We start from the raw sequence: 18109 nt of genomic DNA, 5'->3' as shown, positions 1-18109 counted from the left end.
GCTTCTTGCTCTGAGCGATAGCTAGAGCATAAGTTCTGACAGTAGTAACAGCAGCGATGACGACAAACCGTACGTGCTCTATGAAATGATGATTAAAGAAATCTTCCCTGACCCCCTGTGCGCAAGCCCGAAGATCATCGGCTACATCAAAGAAGAGAGTTTCATGTGCTCATCCATATTTGTCAGTGCCACACAAGAAAACAGCACGCCTGCGTTACGCCTCTGCGTGGTCGAAATGCGCGCTTTGCAGCGGCAACCCATGGAAACGCACAGTGTGGAAGCAGAAATAGTTTCCGGAGCCAGTTTAAATGACGTATGCATAAACAACTTCCGGAGCGACCTCACGCAGAGCGTTCATGTGTTCCACTGGCAGGTTTGGCTTGGTGCAATCTGAGTGCTCACTCCAGGATTTCGGCGGCTGCTCCGGATCTCCCAGTGGAATTCGCCATTAGTTCGATCACTGCGCACAGACTAGAAAAAGTGCAGCGTAAAAGTGCGAAGCACAGCAACTGCTTATACCGTACTTGATCGAATGTAACGTGCACTCAATTTTCTAGAGTTATAAATAAAAATGCATTTGCTTGTAATGATACAAGATCTTTTAAAACTTTGGCATGCAGCTAGGTTGACATCAGAAGAAAAACAAAACCAAGCACAATGCACCATCATAGAAAGTGAAATTTATTCTGCTGGCGGTTCCTTTCCCTCAGAGATACAGTTTTGCTGGCTTTAAGGTCACTTCTGGATACACCTTGATCGCATGTAGTTTCAAGGGCCGTTACCTGGACAAGCTCTGTCTACACGCAGCTGCTTGAGAATGCCTGCAAGCTTGTCTTTGAGATCCGGATATTTTCTTATTTTCGCCTCATAGAAACTTTTTGTGGTTAACATGGAGCTGAAGATTTCCAACCTTTGTTTGCACCACTGACGGACACAGGTTTCAGGCATGTAGAATAGACGCGACATTGCTGTCCTCAGCGTGCAAGATAACTTTCCTCAGATATGATCTGTCATTAAGAAAGGGGCGCATCACCATTTCCACTTTGCTGGGAACAAATTTAATGCAGACAGACCGTAGTTGAGCATGAAGCGAGCCTGTGCAGACCACTTAAAATTAGAGGTGACCGAATATTCGAAATTTCGAATGTTTTTCGAAAAGTGTTTGCTATTCGATTCGATTCGCACTGGAATATTACTATTCGAACTTCGCAAAAACAAATACAGTCAACATCCGATTGAATGTGACCCCTTCAGATTTTCGATATGCTTCACCTCATTACACTCTCGTATTGCGGCAAAGCTGCCTTTCAAGCTCTGTTATGGTCGAACTTTGCCAAGAGACAGTAAACATCTGATTGGAAGTTGTCCCTATATTTTCATTATGCTTCACCTTATCACACTCCGGTATTGTGGCAAAGCTGCCTTTCAAGCTCCGTTACGGTCGAACTTTGCCACGACACAGTCAACGTCCGATTGGAAATAGTCCCTAAATTTTCAATATGCTTCATCTCATCACACCCCGGTGTTGCGGCAAAGCTGCCTTTCAAGCTCCGTTACGGTTGAACTTTGCCAAGAGACAACGTCCGATTGGAAGTGGTCTCAAGATTTTCAATATGCTTCACCTCATCACACCCCAGTATTGCGGCAAAGCTGCCTTTCAAGCTCTGCTACGGTCACAAATGTATTAACTCAAGAAAACGCTGGTTCCAACATGGAGATGAAAGATGTGGCAGAGGTGGGGGCTCAATTAATGCTGTTTTGGACCTGAAATTTGGGCAGGAAGTCCGAAAAATCTGAAGCCAAAACTTCTTAGCATCCAAAATTTCGGATGTTCTTAATATATCGAAGTCTACGAGGCAGATTTGGAACTCCGGACTTGAAGGGAGCAGACCCTTGTCCGCCACATCAGTTGGGCATCGGAGGAGGAGAGGCTGAGGAAATGACATCTTTGCCTATAACATGTGAAGTGTTGTCGGCAACACTTTGGTTGCACTAAATCATGTACATAAATACAATTCGGCCTCTACATTGCCTCATTCTTGATAAGACAACTATGAAACACCACCCCACCAATGCTTCATCAACCTAGCGAAAAACACTTTCATGTTGCTATCTCATAAGAATATGCTTAGGAATCCTCTCTAACTTTTTTTTTCTGCAATTTCGCTTGGAAGTATTCGAAAAGTATTCGAAAAATATTAGAGAAATATTCGAAAAATATTCGATTCGATTCGCACTCACACTTCTATATTCGAATTCGTTTCACACCCAAAATTTTGCTATTCACACAGCTCTACTTAAAATGCATTCTGTTGCCATTTTGTGATGGCGATGTCACTACATCTGCAGTAGAACTGAAAAGCGGGCAAGTTGGAATCTATCCATTCTTGGGTAGCACACAAAAGCAGGAAACACGAAGGAAGAAGGCGGTCCAGCACTTTTACCGTCTTCTTCCTTCATGTTTTGTCCATTTGTGCACTGCCCAAGAATGGACTACATCTGCCACTGGCGGTAGGCCGTTGCTAATGCCGCGAACGTGTTTTCCGAATAATGTCTTGGCGCCGTGAAATCGGCAAGTGATACAGTCGATCCCGGATATATCGAACTCGAAGGGGATCGCGAAATAGTTCGATATATCGATAATTCGAAATACGAAATATGCCTACTTAAGGCTTTAATTAAAGCACTGCAGGCCTCGACACAGTTTTCTGAAATCGTAAAAAGCGCGAACATGACCATTCGTTCACATACGCTAAAGAACAAGGCGAGAACCTCTTTTGCAAGTTAGCGCACTTTATTTCGCATGAAAAAAGTCCGTCAACTTGTCTTGCTTCTTGCGCGCCGTGAATTCATCAAGTCATCGTCAATATTATATAAGCTTTCCAAATAAGTAAATTCAGCACCTTCCGCCACAACAGCGGTGATTGACGCTGAACGCTGATGCGAGCTCTGTAGCGCGGTAAAGGGTTTAGCGGTGGCAGCGGCGGCTGGCATCTTCAAACCGCACGGTCCATTTTCGCAGCACAGGGAAACGTCAGCTATGATCTCGGCATCGATGCAGTCAGAAACAGCTACGTCGTTATCTGCTCCGATGAAGTCACTCGCTGTGCTCCCGTCTGATACGGCGCCCGGAAACGCTAAGTCGCAAAATTCACTGACGCACCGTACGCCGTAGCCGGCGGTCATGACGCGCCCGAAGTCGTCACCTGGTACCAAGGCCCGTAAGGAAACAGTGCACGACGGTGCTTTACTTGACGTCGTTTCAAGCACCGGTCATCATTTTTATCGCTACGAGCGGGTCAATGTTTAGTTCGACTTCCGAATGACGATTTATCAAGAACAAACCGCGAAGTACACACAGTACACATTCTGCTAGAGACAACGCTGCACCGCTGCACGAAGAAACAATTCTCAACCGTCGACATGTTAGCGATACCGATGGCACTTGTGCCTTTGCAGAAGGCAGCCGCTACTTTGGCGAGAAATGCGAAAAAAAGCATAGCCTCTGAGATCAGCGTTTTAAAACCAAAAACACTAAAAATACGTCACGAGGTTGCGGATCTCAAAGGCCATGCTTTGCGGGCCCGCATGCCATCGTGCGCGAAGAGACAAGGAAGGGAATGCAAACATTACAACAAGACTGCGAAGTCACTTTGAATTCTCATTTTGGTGCCCTCGAGAATCAGCCTCTTTGAAAAACACTAGCCCATGCGTTAAAACCTGCGGACCGCGCGTCAGACATACCGGTGAACTGACAAGCGTTGCGCAACGAACTAAAGCAACGCACTTTCGTCACCTGCGCGCGACGAGGGATTGGAACTTATAAGAACGCGGCCGAAAAATGATCAATAGTTGTTGGGAAAAATGCACTTTCTGGGCTTCGGCGCGGGGCAGCGTTCGATATAGCGGATGTTTCGCTGTGCGGGAGTTCGATATACGTGCACACCAACCCCATACTTTTGCATGGGAAATTCAAGGGGATTTCTCAACTGTTCGATATAGCCAATAATTCGATATATCCGAGTTCGATATACCCGGGATCGACTGTATAAAATTCATTAGTATCACCCGAAAAATGGCTAAATATCAAGCTATCCAGGCTCCTGGCAATACTGCATGTTACGTCACCCATGTCACTACGCGACAGCTAGCAGCAGGGTTTCGTTTCCACACAGCGGACAGCCGCCAGGTCTATGAATTACTGTGCAAAAAGAATTGCTTCCTTTATGGCCAGGTTTGTGAAAGTGTGCGCTCATCCGGTGTCCACAAATGCAGTGTGCAGAAAACACGTGACCTCTCCCACTGGAAGTGATGCCGGCGCCAACAACTGCCGCAGAAACCACTCGCATCCGTGGAGTAGGAGAGGGAAATCTGCGCAGCAGATGAACTCCCGACTCGAAGAGAGTGCACCCTTGTCTGCCACATCAGTTGGGCCTCCACAGAAGATGAAGGAGGAGGAGAGATTGACGAAATAGAGTCTTTTCCTTTCACATGTAAAGTGTTGTCGACACCACTTTAGTTGTATCAAATCATGTAAATAGACCCAATTTGGCGTCTGCATGGACTCATTCTTTAAATGACAACTACAGAACACCACTTTGCAGCACCCCTCCAGCGCTTCACCAACTTAGCCAAAAGGAACGCTTTCATGTTCCTATGTCATAAGAACATGCTTAGGGATCTTCTGCAGCTTTTTTTCTGTAATTTCACTTCGAAGTATTCGAAAAATATTTAACAAATATCGATTCGCACTCAAACTTCAATATTCGGCTTAACTTCGCACCCAAAATTTTGCCATTCACACAGCTCTCATGCTTCTTCCATCACCTACGAATCATAAGCTTATTTACACCGAGGCATGCCTGAACTCATCTGAACCTTTACTATATACTAATATTAAACAAAAAAAAAAAATCTTACCAGCTTTGTTCACCACCTCAGTGACTACAGATTGATCCTGAGGAACCTGCTGAATGATGGTGAGCTCTTGGCCGTCAGCACTAGTGAGGACGCCACCATTGCTTGTCATGCGCAGCGCATCTTCAGGAACTGCTCGTATTGCATGCTGCTCCATTGTTACACCATCTGCTGCAGGGATCTGTATCACCTCAAATACAACCACCTGTAAAAATATTAACATTGTATGAAGCTTTTGTGGAACATATGTACTACAGTCAAACTGTGCTACAATGAAAAATTTGCTATTCCCGGTCAGCCGCCCGCCTTACAATGCGGAAAAGGTCTCTTCACAACGAATGATTTTCTCGGGTACTTTGGCTTCAACGTAGTTTTCACGAGTGATACCGCGTAAGGAAAAGACGCTTGTTTAGGATTGCCTCAAAGTTGCGATGGCAACTTGACGATTTTTCGTTGGCTTTTGATTTCCAGAGCAGTGCGGCCGCATCGCAAGACCCGTTTCTTCATCTGAGACATGCTTTCTGCTGCCACATGCACAATCCAATAAATTTTTCACCATTTAGGCGCTCGGCAACAGATTGTCCATACACCCCAATTCAGCTGTCTGCTTTGACGCATAATGTGGGCCATGGTAGAATAGCTCTTCAAGAACTCCCGCCATGTTTCTGACATAGTGCTCAAAACGAAACTATTGTCCGTCGTCACTAGCCCAGCGATAGTGAATGATGAGCATGCCATTCTGAAGCCACACAACACAAGCAGCCAAAACGCACCTTGTTCAAGTGAAACTACATTCAGCCGCAACCACTGCAACAAAATTGTGGTCGTGTTGACGCAATTATGGGTGACCACGAAACTCCAAAAGCATGCGTGCATTCAACAAAGCCCTGTAACTCCACTCATTCTTGATGAATTCAAAAAATTTTTGCAGCGATTGATTTGCAAGGCAATAAACTCCAATAATGAGGTCATTCCATTATTACTTGGAAAAGTGGTTCAGGACCCCTGCAAGATATATTTGCATACTCACGAAACAAAGAAGCTATGAGTCTCAATCGCATAAATTCAGTAAGAGAGAGGCAAGAAAATGTAATGGGCATACCTGCTGGCCTTCGCTGACCATGCCATCCTCCATGCCCATATCATCCATGTCCTCATCCTCCTCGTCCTCCATCATGTAGTCATCCTCCTCACCATCCGGCTCTTCTCCTGGACCTTTAGGCTCACCAATGCGCATTGCTTCTGCCCGTTCAGCTGCTGTCGCTTCTGGGTCATGGATGGCTAAGTGCCGGATCAGATTACCCTGCACAACAAGCCCGCAATATATTTCACAAACATAAACAGGAGTGGCTGCAATGTCTCATTTATTCCTCATGCACTTAGCTTCAGGCATTTACACATGGGCACTGGCCATATGCACAGCATACTTACGTAATACAAGTGACAAGGGGTGTCGTTTAGCGGTGTGGGTTAGAAGCAAATAATAATGCTGTGGTAGCTTTTGGGTGTTACTATAGTATATCGTATATGTCACAATTTTAGATTTTTCAGAATCGATAATCCTCTTTCCCAATTTTACGAACTTCCCAATTTAACAAAATAATTCGAGCATGGTTATCACTTTGTTAAATCGAGTTTCAACTGTACAAAGCAATTTTAAGGTTTTAAAATCCATAACTACGATATGATTATTCTGGTTTACCCTTCTGTATATACACATGCACCTAAATAATTAAGATAATTGATGTAATGAAGTTTAACTAGAAATCAGGTTGCCTTCTTTTTTCTTGCAAATGACTATCACCTGGGCAGAATATGCATTAGCAGTGATGCTGTCTTGAGGAAACTTTTAAAGCTTTTTTTCATTAACTGCTGCAAGAAAATATAACACTACCGCAGATAGCCATTTAAAAGCAGGGTGCTGGAAGAAAAATTGTGAGGTACCAGTTTCAGTTAAACATGCTACAATTCATTCCAGCTCAGCTCTGCTTCAAAGATATAAAAATTGTAACCATTTAGAAACTAGTTCAACAAAATCAACTGCACCCTGCCACTTGGTGAAATGTTGCGCAAGGCTACTGACTTGAGCATATGTGAAAGATTTGACAGGCAGAGCGAGAGATTGATTCCCTAGAACGTGGAAAACAGCAGATGACATTTTTACATATGTATCAATTACCATGACACATTTGTATACAGCTACATCGGGCATACACATACTGAAAGTCATGTTTATACACCAGTATCCCTAGTGTGTGCGACACCAGGTGTGGCACCTCCCCTCTCCCTCTTTACTTTTACCGTCACTCATACAGAGTACAGGAAAAGCACAAAAAAACTTACACGAGATGTCGACGTGCCTGGATATTTAAAGAAGTAAAATTGCACTGCAATAACCACATCATCATTAGTCTTTATTCACAAATGGTCCACTGCAATTCTGGCTTCCTTTAAAACATTGCATTGATCTTTCTTTTACAAAACACATGTTCAATGCAATCTGTGTGCATCGCTTGGATTAATTTTACACGCTACTGCCATTGCCACGTTTCAACTATGAATTGTTTAAAATATTAAGCCATATAAAGAAACCAAGGAGCCCTAGCAATAATGAGAACGCGTGCACAAAATTTACCTTCTAACATGCAGCTGACAAGTCGATCATGCAAATATAAATTTTAATGACAATGTTCATGAACGAAAATTCTTATTTCTACACTTTGTTACCTTAATAGCAGCAAAGATGATTTTATATGAGCATGATAGGAAGCACACCCTACAAAGAAAACCACTAAACAATGAACTCGCTTATCAACCTAACAGCCGAATTGCAAAGGTCAACGCAAACCAGTGATTCTATGCTACGCAGTAACCTGCCACGGTGGTCTAGTGGTTATGGTGCTCGGCTGCTGACCCGAAGGTTGCGGGATCGAATCCAGACCGTGGTGGCCACATTTTCTATAGAGGCGAAAACGGTTGAGGCCCGTGTACTTAGATTTAGGTGCACGTTAAAGAACACCAGGTGGTCGAAATTGCCGGAGCCCTCCACTACAGCGTCCCTCATAATCATATCTGGTTTTGGGACGTAAAACCCCATCAATTATTTTTATTATGCTACACAGTGCCACAAGCGATCAAGGCATGCTTTTGGTGGCGTGGCATGTACCGCGGTGAACCATAGTGCTAAGCGCAGACAGTCGCATGCAGTCTACTAAGGTGCATTACAGTGAGCCCTGAAACACAATCCTCACCACCCAATCAGGAGATACACAAAAGTAAGCAAATGAAGAAATACAAGAATAACGTTACTTACGTGGCCACTATTCTGAAAGAAAACTTGGCATGAGCTATAGCGTTTCTTAGATTGCCAGTAAGAAACCGATGGTAGCAGTTTCAGAAGCTTTTATAAATTAACTTGTTCAGGCCAAATGCTTTTACAGGAACTATTCTTCCACTACTAACACCAATTTCATCAACCTTTTTTTGATCAATATTACATGCTAACTCAATGAGCAATTGTTCATATTAAGGTTGATGTTTAGTGCGCCAGATTTTGAATTCATAGAAACATACAGGGTCCCTTATGTATCTGCCTCAGTCGACTTGAAGGTGAAAGCCATCTTCTTTTTCTTCTAAGCCGATGCATTGAACCTCCCGCGCCCCCGTCCGAAAGCTCACCTTGTTTTGCACTGCCTCCGGTATCGGCCCACCTTTGACCAAGCAATGATGTCAGGTGATGACATCACATTGTGTGACATCACAATGACACAAATTTTGGCGATCTGTGACGTCATCACGTGATGATGATTTTTTGCATCACTCGTGTTGACGATGCCTCCGTGGGACACCCGTCAATTTTCGTGTTTGATGAGGCATCTAAGGCTTTCCCCTTAATAAACTCAAGATGAACAAAGACTAGGCATGGCCAGACAAATGGGTTATCGAAAGACGGAGACTAGAGTTACTAACGGTGTGTGAACACGGGAAGCCTCAGCATGCAGCCAACGTCATGACAGTGACTTGCCTTGCTCTTGTTGAAAATTTGCCTCCATACTAAGCCCCCTCCCCTTCTTCACAAATTCCTGATCAATACTACTAGGCCAGAATGTGAGATGACCCACCTAGGACGAGTCTTGCTGCATGCCCACTTAAAAAGAAAATCTCACATCCATCGTGGGCGAGTCACATACCAAGTCTTCCTCGAGTGCACATTAGTCTAAAAGTTCCTTTAATAGAATATCCACTGTGCAATAAATTCCCAAATTAGTGTAAATAGCGAGTCATGGCAGTAGTTTCAGCCATGAAGCCAGAAATAATGTGTCATTCCTCTAATACCTGAGGAACCTAAGTGCACTTTCTCAAAATAAACAATGCCATTGTGGCGTTACTTGCCTTGTGCCGGAAGGCCTTCGAGCACTCGGGACACTCGTGTGTCTTTTCCTTGGGTATAGGAGGCACATAGTTGGGGTCGTGGTAAAGATTCTTGTGCCTCTTCAGCAGCTGCTTCTGTCGGAAAGCCTGGTCACATTCATCACAACGGAATGGCTTTTGGTCCGTATGAATCAGCATGTGAGACTCAAGATGACGTTGAGAGATGGACGCATATGGACACAGGTCACACTTGAAGCATTTCTCTCCTTCATGGCTCTTGACATGCACCTGGGCAATTAAGCAAGATACCATCACAATGAGGCAATTCACAAATATCCCACACACCATGCACAACAAGGCACAGCAATTATTAGAAAGGTTTGATGTTCCAAATACATTAAAAAAAATTAAGCAGCACTCACATAATTTAACATAACTGCACACAAAGAACTATGAGAAAAGCTAGAATACTACTCCAAGCTGCTCTTGTTCCCTACCTATACAACTGTGTGCCTGCAATGGATATCAGAGAATGTAATGTGTAAAATAACAATGTGCAACTTTACTGCCACATTCATGTGTCCAAGTTTGATGCTAATTGCACACTGGATGCATTCTTGTCTTCTTTTAGTTCCTACCAAGTGTTGCAAGCAACAACCAACCCTAATAATAATGAAGCTGCATTAGACATGACAATGTCCGATGCTGCATTATAAAATATAGTTAAAACTCGACCTTACAAAATCAGATTTTACGAATTTCATCATCTAACGAAGAAATTTCCATTCTCCAGCAGCTACGCATGGGGTTCAATGTTGTCATCAAGTCGAATTAATGAAGCTTTCATGGCACAGAACTTGATTTAACAAAGTTTTTCCGGAAATAAATGAGCAAAAATGCAGTGATTTCTTTCCTATTTTCATACAAGGTAAGCCATCATGTATGAAAATAGGAAAGAAAAATAATTCGGCTGTTCGGCTTTTCTTTCGACATGCGCTGTAACGCTATTGCGTTAACACATTTCGCCACCATAGTCACGACACTGGTTTTATTTTGACGAGGCTGCATGCCACAGTCGGTAGCACTTTTACATATCAAATGGCACTGGGTGGTAGTGGTTTGTTGTCCCTGCAAATACTCCCAAAGGAACACTGTGGTTGCTTTCATTATTTAATGGTTTATGTGACAGGTGGCACAGATGGCCTCCTTGGAGCTTTCTTGAGCTCACACATTAACCGCATTCATTCTCCCTGTTTTTGAATATCAGCAGCTTGTCGTAGCTTCACGTGACCGTCTAATTGTCTGTATTGCCCGGACATGGGAGGAATTCATGCTCCGGCTGCCCTCGCGGACTTTTCCCACGCACAGGCGTGTATTAGTGGCAAATAAAATGCTGCGGTAGCTTTCAGGTGATGCTAAGTTGCAATTTTAGATTTCGCAGGACTGAAAAATTCCTTTCTTGATTTTACAAACTTCCCGATTTAATTAAATAACTCGAGCGGTTTCATCACTTAGTTAAATTGAGTTTCAACTGTATAAGTGTACACACAAATAGCTCTCTCGGACACATACACACACACGAAGATTTGTGATCTATGGAAAATAAACATATGGAGTGCCTCTAACAGGCAGGTGGAGTGACAGGAACTAGAAGCCCAAAGGAAAAGATGTCGCCGAAGTTCTGGTAATTGTCTGCTAATGTCTTAACATTGTTTGACTCTGCTATTGTTACTTCACTTTTGCTTACTTGTTTTAATGGCTTATGCATATCTACCTATCGCTCTTCTAGTCCCTGTATACTTTGGAGGTCAAGGGTACGGTACCCTACATGCTCAGAAGGGCAAGGGTTCGAGTCGTCATTCACTATATACCACTACATATTTTTCCCACATATTTTGCATGGAGTCTACTCCTATGGGATGTTTTTTTTATTTTTATGGACCACAGTGAAGTTGCCAGTTATGCACATTTCCAATCTTCTAACTTTGCCATGTCACAAATTGTCCAACTATAAAATCCATAGACTATTGTGTGTTTCCCGTGTATTTCCCATGAAGCCCTATGTATTCCTATTGGAAGTTCTTTTTATTTTTAATGCTCAATTTTTTAAGGACCACCATAAAGTTGCCAATTACCTATATTTACAATGTCAACCTTCCAATTTCATCAATTCTCCAATGATGCAAGTTATTTTGCAATTACAAGGTGTCTCTAGACCGACAAATTTTGCTTACACTGCTCCTCCATATTGTCAACCTCACAATTCCTTGTTGACACTGAAGGAATGCGTCTCAACACATCATCCAACCCCTCAAACTGATCATATTAACTGAGCTGAGACTGAAACACCTTCGCAACCAGTTTTCCAGCATTTTTTTTCCTTTCTTTTGCTATGACCTTCATGGCTACTTCAAAGCAAACATACCAATTTAGCTGAAACACTGTCACAAGTTTTTTTTAGGCACGATGGGACGGACAAATTTTGCTAGGTAATCACCAAAGAATGCTTACGCATTAAAAGTATTTTCCTCGGGCATAGAGCCAACACATTCTCTTACAGCAGGCAATGTTTCTTGGTATCTATCCACTTAAGGGGGGACATGGGTTGTGGAGACCAAAAAATCATCAAAGAAAAAAGTGTTTTTTAAATTATATTATTGACATCTACAGCTATTATTTCGCATGTAAAGCCTAAGAGAAGTCTTATAAGATCAGTATTTCATCTGCAGTTTAGATCTGTGCAACGAGTACGAGCTGAACGTTAAATGTTTTTAGGTCATTTATTTAGCTTGTCGGAGTGATATCTCATGATCTAGAACAGCTAGAGCTGTAATTACTTTTTTAACATAAAGCCCAAGCTGTGTATCACAAAGTGCTGAGAGCAGAATTCTAATTTTCTGCTCATAGATTTTTTTAAAATTGATTTTGTTTTTCTTTACGGTAGTCATGGTACAAACATTGAATTTCGATCATCTGCAGAATAACTAGTTATGATCCGATCTGAAAACTGTTTGCAGCGTTGCACTTATTGCATATAGTAGTATCTAGCTATCTGATAATATTCACTTTCTGCTGAATGGCTTTTCTCCTATTGTCTCCGGAAACAATAGAGAGGCAGCTTTGTGTATCTCGTAAACCAGTTTGCTTACAAGAAAAATTATTGTATATTTGAAATCAGCATGAAAAACCAAACAAGTCTATTTAGTTTCATCAGGTTTGGACATAAGATACAGAAAATATCTCCACACACCATGTCCCCCCTTAACCCTTTGCAGTCCGAAACATCATCCCACCTTCCATTTGTTCTGTTCCAAAACTAAGTGATACAAAGCTCCAGTAAAAGTAGTTTACTTACTCTTTTACAGATGGCGCATAATGCAGTGAGAAAACGCGTGCGGGAATCAACCGTGAAAGAACTTCGCCAGCAGTGCGCGACCACGGACTGCTCTGGGGGTGTTGCATTGTCGGGCAGGGCCCGACAACAGACCGCAAAGGGTTAAAGATGTCGGTGCTTTGCGAGTTTCAGCCCAATGGATTCTTTTGTGGTGCACATGCCTCTCAGCCCTTGCGCTCAAGGGTTTTCATGAAGCATTAGTGTTACACTCCCCAATAAGCATTCCAGTGATGCTAACAGGGACTTTTAGCTTGTACATATACTTTTTAACATTACCGTATTACCGGAATACCGGATTGCGTTTACCGTGTTATCGGAACGATTTTAGCAAAGTTTTAGCTCGCCATACGTAAACGTTTATGTACGTACGTAAACGTATACCTTTACATATGCGCAAACCACTAAATGGTGATGATAACTGCATTTAACTACATTTAATTTAGATAATATTGAAATACCATTGCGGCAAAATCATAAGAGAGGTTTTTAGCATGTGCAGTATCCCGTCATAAGCAAAGGAGTGCAGCAATACCTCGTTACCGGACGATGGTGTCGACATCTTGAGATGCTTCGTGCAACCACAGTCATGGACACGTTTGTTTTGCGTAGTGCTTTGAAGGGAAGAAATGATTGAAAAGACAACTCGTTCGTAATTATGCTGCTGCAAGGCATTTACATTGGAAGTAGAATGCCCGATGTTTCTGCAATAACAACTTAGTGCTTGCATGGTTCACCTTGGCTCCGCTAGATGGCACCACCTATCCAGCCTGTCAGGGGCTTTAGGCCTCTCACGTTTACGGATTCGGTATTCTAGGTCGCTCTAGCCTCGGTAATCCGGCTGAAACAAGGTGATCGTAAGCGGCGCTCGCACTTCGGCTTATTTTGACTCGGCAGCTGGAGACTCCACAAAGCGGATATTGCAAGTAGCCACGAACGAAGGTGGATTTGCAAGATGGGGCTGTAAACGTAAAGCCTATCCGGCAAGTAGTTTACGTTCCTTAAACGTTTACGTTTCGTAAAGGTTCACGCCATGCGCAGATTCCATCCGGTATCCGGTAACGTAAAGAAGTATACGTACAAGCTAAAAGTCCCTAATGACTCGGGCCATTTTAGAGCAGGTAACATTCTTTTTGGAGAAGTAAAGACACGTGCTCACACTGTAATCTACAGGAGAAATTTCAAAACTGTTAACTAATATAAAATGCAAATGAAGTATTCACAAAGGACAAGTGATAAAAAAAAAAAAGTGATAAGGGGCATAGTGATGCGGAGCAGTACATGTGCAGTACATGTCCTGCAGCACATGTACAGTACAGTACTTTGCGGAGTAGTACATGTGCAGTACCTCCGCCCCCATAGCCTTTCCTTCATTGCCAAGAAAAAGTTGTCTGCGAGTATAGCACCTCTGCTGGTGGCAACACTTAAAGCACTAGGTCTAGCCAGCACCATTTCATCAGGAGTTGGCAACCAAAGGTGTGGTTTCATGCCAGTCACTAAGTTGCCACCATATCTGCGGCATCAGATGCAGTTTATGGCCAGTACGCCATAAGCCAACCGGATACGCATACCCGAGAAATAATTGTTAGAAACATTTATTAGCAACTGTATTTGATGTTACTGCTATAGGAATGTTGAGGCAAGTGCAACCAATACAATAAAAAATTTGTATTGCTACGAGTGACACAGTGTCCGATCCCAGAATGTTGTATTCTATTATACAGCAGAATCTCAGTAAACAGAAATCACTTAAAACTGCCTCACTTTGGTTCGTTCTGCATTTGGCAGCTGAATCCCTATACATATTTCTCAGCAAATGAAACTCCTGTTAAAAAACAATGACACTGAAATTTCAAACTCAAGATGCTTGTGCTGTTCTATTTTGCTGCATACATAGGTACTTTTGACAGAGTATTAGTAGTGGCAAATGTTGTCTTGAATACATCCTAACACTTTCAGGGTCAATGACGCACAAGTACGTACCCTGTGAACACCTTCAAAATGGTCAATGACGTAGATGTATGTCATTGCTTGTATGCATAAAAAGCGCGCCTCTTTCGGCCACTTCTCTTGCTTGGCATGTGCTGCCACATTGCGAGAATACGTGGAGTTTTTTTCTTGCAGATGTCTCCGAGTTGTTTTTTTTAAAAATGTTTTACTACAGCAGTGCGCCTGCTATCACTTGCGCATCTGGTAACGCACGGGTGTGCGGTGGCTAGTTTCGGTTTCGTCTAGGGGTGTGCGAATATCAAATCTTCCGAATACGAATCGAATACGAATATCCACCTTCGAATATCGAATCGAATATCGAATATCAAAGGAAAAATGCCTCCACAGCAACAATATTTTATTTAACATGTAGCTATTTGAAAAAAAAATCATTAACAGCCTGACTGGCAACATAACATACACTGCTATCTCCAGAACACAATGTCCAGGCTAGCACGATGCACATCACAACACAAGCAAATATCACGGCACAATGAAAGTAATCACTACATGTTATCATGAAGAAATATGAGTTGCTCCACATGATCAGGCAGCAGGCGCTCCCTTCTAACAGAGACACCCCCCCCCTGCCACTGAAAAGGCACACTCGCTTGGAACAGAAGTGGCTGGTATAGGGATGTACATGGGGCAAAGCTTTGCCAGACTGGGGTATCTGAAGGTGCCTACAGTCCGCCACCAGTCACATAGGTCACTGTCTTTCTTCAGAAGTGGTCCCGCATAGTGAATGAGTGCTAGTGCGGCACGTTACGCCCGCATAATATTGAAAATGTACGGTTACATGATCGCCAACAGCGCTGCACGTCGGAGATGCACCAGCAATAAATCATACGCATTGGGGCGCTCGTCGCAGGCAGATATCGTGCCTCCGTGTACTTACGATTTTATCGCTCCTCTCGGCAACGTTTTTAGCTATAGAACGCAGCAGAAATGTGGAAGACGAGTTATTTTATGCATGATAATCGAATCGCATATTCGAACTTTTTGAATATTCGAAGTTATCGAATATTCTAAACTTTTCGAATACATGGTTTTCGAATCGAATACGAATATTTCGAATGTAATATTCGACGAATATTCGAAACTTTAGAATATTTGCACACCCCTAGTTTCGTCCTTTGGGTGGTTCCCGCTTCTTGTGCCCGCAAAACTGATGGCTGTCTAGTTTAGAATTTCTCAAAGGGTGACCACTTTGTTACTCTCAGACTTATTGGCCCCCGGGGTGCGATTACACCTGTTTCCCTGCAGGCGCTGACTGACACAAACGATGCCACTGTGGTTGCATTTCCTGCTTTAGGGACTTACAAAAGCCACTTCTGTCTCGTTAGCAATAAGACAAAAGATTATTATAGGTTTCTCACTTGTTTTTGCTTCCCGGATGTGCGCACAACGATACAGTTTTCTTCAGTGCACTCGACCGCACAGCTCGCTTGAACTATAGAAGTGCGCTCCGGTTGCTCTACAGCAAGTGAGTCTAATGACGATTTCTTCGAATCGCTACTCGACTGCCAAATCAGAATCTGATTCATTAAATGTCAGCCCATTAGGCGAGAAGTTTTATGACTCAGATGTTGACAAACGAGCGACATCTGAAAAGTGTGCGCAGCGAGACGATACTGACTATTCTCCCTCAGTGTTTCCATTTGACACCACTTCGTGCACTTATTTTTTTACGTCTGTAAACTATGTCTATTGCAACGTATAATTTTTAACAGTCGTATAAGCTTTTTTTCAGAATTTATCTTACCATGTGTATGTACCAACACAATCTTTTCGTCACATTATGGTCATCCAAAAAAATTTTTTTTTTCTGAAATAGATCCGTCTGAAGAATTTAAATCAGCAATAAAAAAAAAATCAACCTCGGGGGGTGGCGAGGGCATTTCGCGAAAAAATTAAAGCCTCAAAGGATTAATATGATTTTGAAGTAATCATGAGTGCTCATTTGAGTTGGCAGCACCTTGTGACATCACCATCAACATGATGCATTTATAGGCTGCTCAGGCTCCTTGTAATGTTTCGCCTGATCCTGCAAGTATTATCGGCATCACAAACAGGAAAGATTGCGGGGCGCATGCAACATCACCTAGACTGGTACATTACGGGGGGCCTTTGTACCTCTTCTCCCTCACTCTGCTGCAAGGCTGCTCTCGAACTTGCTGTTGCTGCTTACACCATCGGCATTTTAAGCCAGAAAGAGAGGAATTTTTTTTTTCGGAGGGGGGCAAGCTTTTGACTATGAAGTGTGATCTGGGCAGGCATGTGTCACATGTCATTTCATGGTACGTGTCCTACGCTAGATAAAGTATGGCAGGAGAGCACGCCTGGTGTGTCCCACCATGGCTCGCACCACACCCCTTCTGATGATAATGCAGCACCCACATCGTTTCATTCCATCCTGCATGCTGGGCCCAATTCAAAACATGCCCTCTCACTCTCAATGCCCCCAAAGCTTGACTGCATGTGACCTTTTGGTGCTCCACCACAGTGGGGAGCTAGTTGCTAACAATTTTGGGCAGGTGATTTGAAGTGACGACAAAATTGGTCATGATTATGATGCTAGCATTAATTATAGATCACATTATAGTAGCTATGGTACAATTTCATGATTAACAGACACTGACCTGCTTGTTAAAGCATTAAAGTCGCAAACAAAAATTTGGCTGTTAGCTGTCCTAAATGGAGAATTTTCCCTGTCCCTTCATGTTCCCCAAGATTCTACTGTAGGAGGAGAATAACCCACTCGATAAAGAATAACCAAACACCTTTTGTATTTACTTTGCTACGTATGATAATTCACTGTATCCATGTCTGACAGCATGTAATATCACATTTCTCTTTTGTAAAGTGCCTGTCCTCAGGGGTTGTAAAAGGGTTCTAAAGAAATTACAAGGCCCAGAAAAAACATCTCCAAAAATGAAACTACTGCTGTTAGGCAGTTCGAAAACACCCACCTGAAGAAATAGCATATATATTTTTAGAGAGATAAAACAGAACATGAGAAAGAGATTGCTGTGCAGACCCCAACAAACTAACAAAAAGTCCTCCCATGAAACGGTGGTGCTATTTTAGACACTTAAGTTCCATCACATTGTCAAATCCACCATTTTAACAGTTCTGAACGCCTCTAACAGGACTGCTACAATCTTTCAGACTGGCTAAACATTTCAAAAGGATTGAATGCAAGTGTCCAATAAATAGCGCCCCAGATTGGAGTTGCTTGACTTTTGATTTGCGTTGACCTCCTACCCAGACGTCCCAATAATATTCAAAGCTTTAAAGGAGTCATGAACCACTTTTCCAAGTAATGATCTAATGACCTCAGTATTGGAGTTTACTGCCTCCCGAATCGATTCCCCCCAAAATTTCTCGAATCCGTCAAGAATGAGCGGAGTTACAGGGGTTTGGCGCACGCTCTCGGTG

At 42.9% G+C, this 18109-nt stretch overlaps 1 protein-coding gene across 2 annotated transcripts in view; it reads right to left on the bottom strand.

Annotated features, from left to right (window-relative positions):
• Nucleotides 1–18109, bottom strand: part of LOC119378730 (zinc finger and BTB domain-containing protein 17) — a 36334-nt gene that overhangs the window by 8868 nt on the left and 9357 nt on the right. For both annotated transcript variants that reach the window (XM_037647766.2, XM_037647774.2), the window contains exons 6-8: nucleotides 9310–9576; nucleotides 6020–6220; nucleotides 4921–5122 (exon numbers count right to left, since the gene is read on the bottom strand). In XM_037647766.2, coding sequence (XP_037503694.1) covers nucleotides 4921–5122; nucleotides 6020–6220; nucleotides 9310–9576 — 670 coding nt within the window. The remainder of the gene's footprint in view (nucleotides 1–4920; nucleotides 5123–6019; nucleotides 6221–9309; nucleotides 9577–18109) is intronic.

This window comes from Rhipicephalus sanguineus, chromosome 1 (genome assembly GCF_013339695.2).
Source record: "Rhipicephalus sanguineus isolate Rsan-2018 chromosome 1, BIME_Rsan_1.4, whole genome shotgun sequence".
In the NCBI taxonomy this organism is placed as follows: domain Eukaryota; kingdom Metazoa; phylum Arthropoda; class Arachnida; order Ixodida; family Ixodidae; genus Rhipicephalus; species Rhipicephalus sanguineus.
This window is presented reverse-complemented; position numbering and strand designations above follow the sequence as displayed.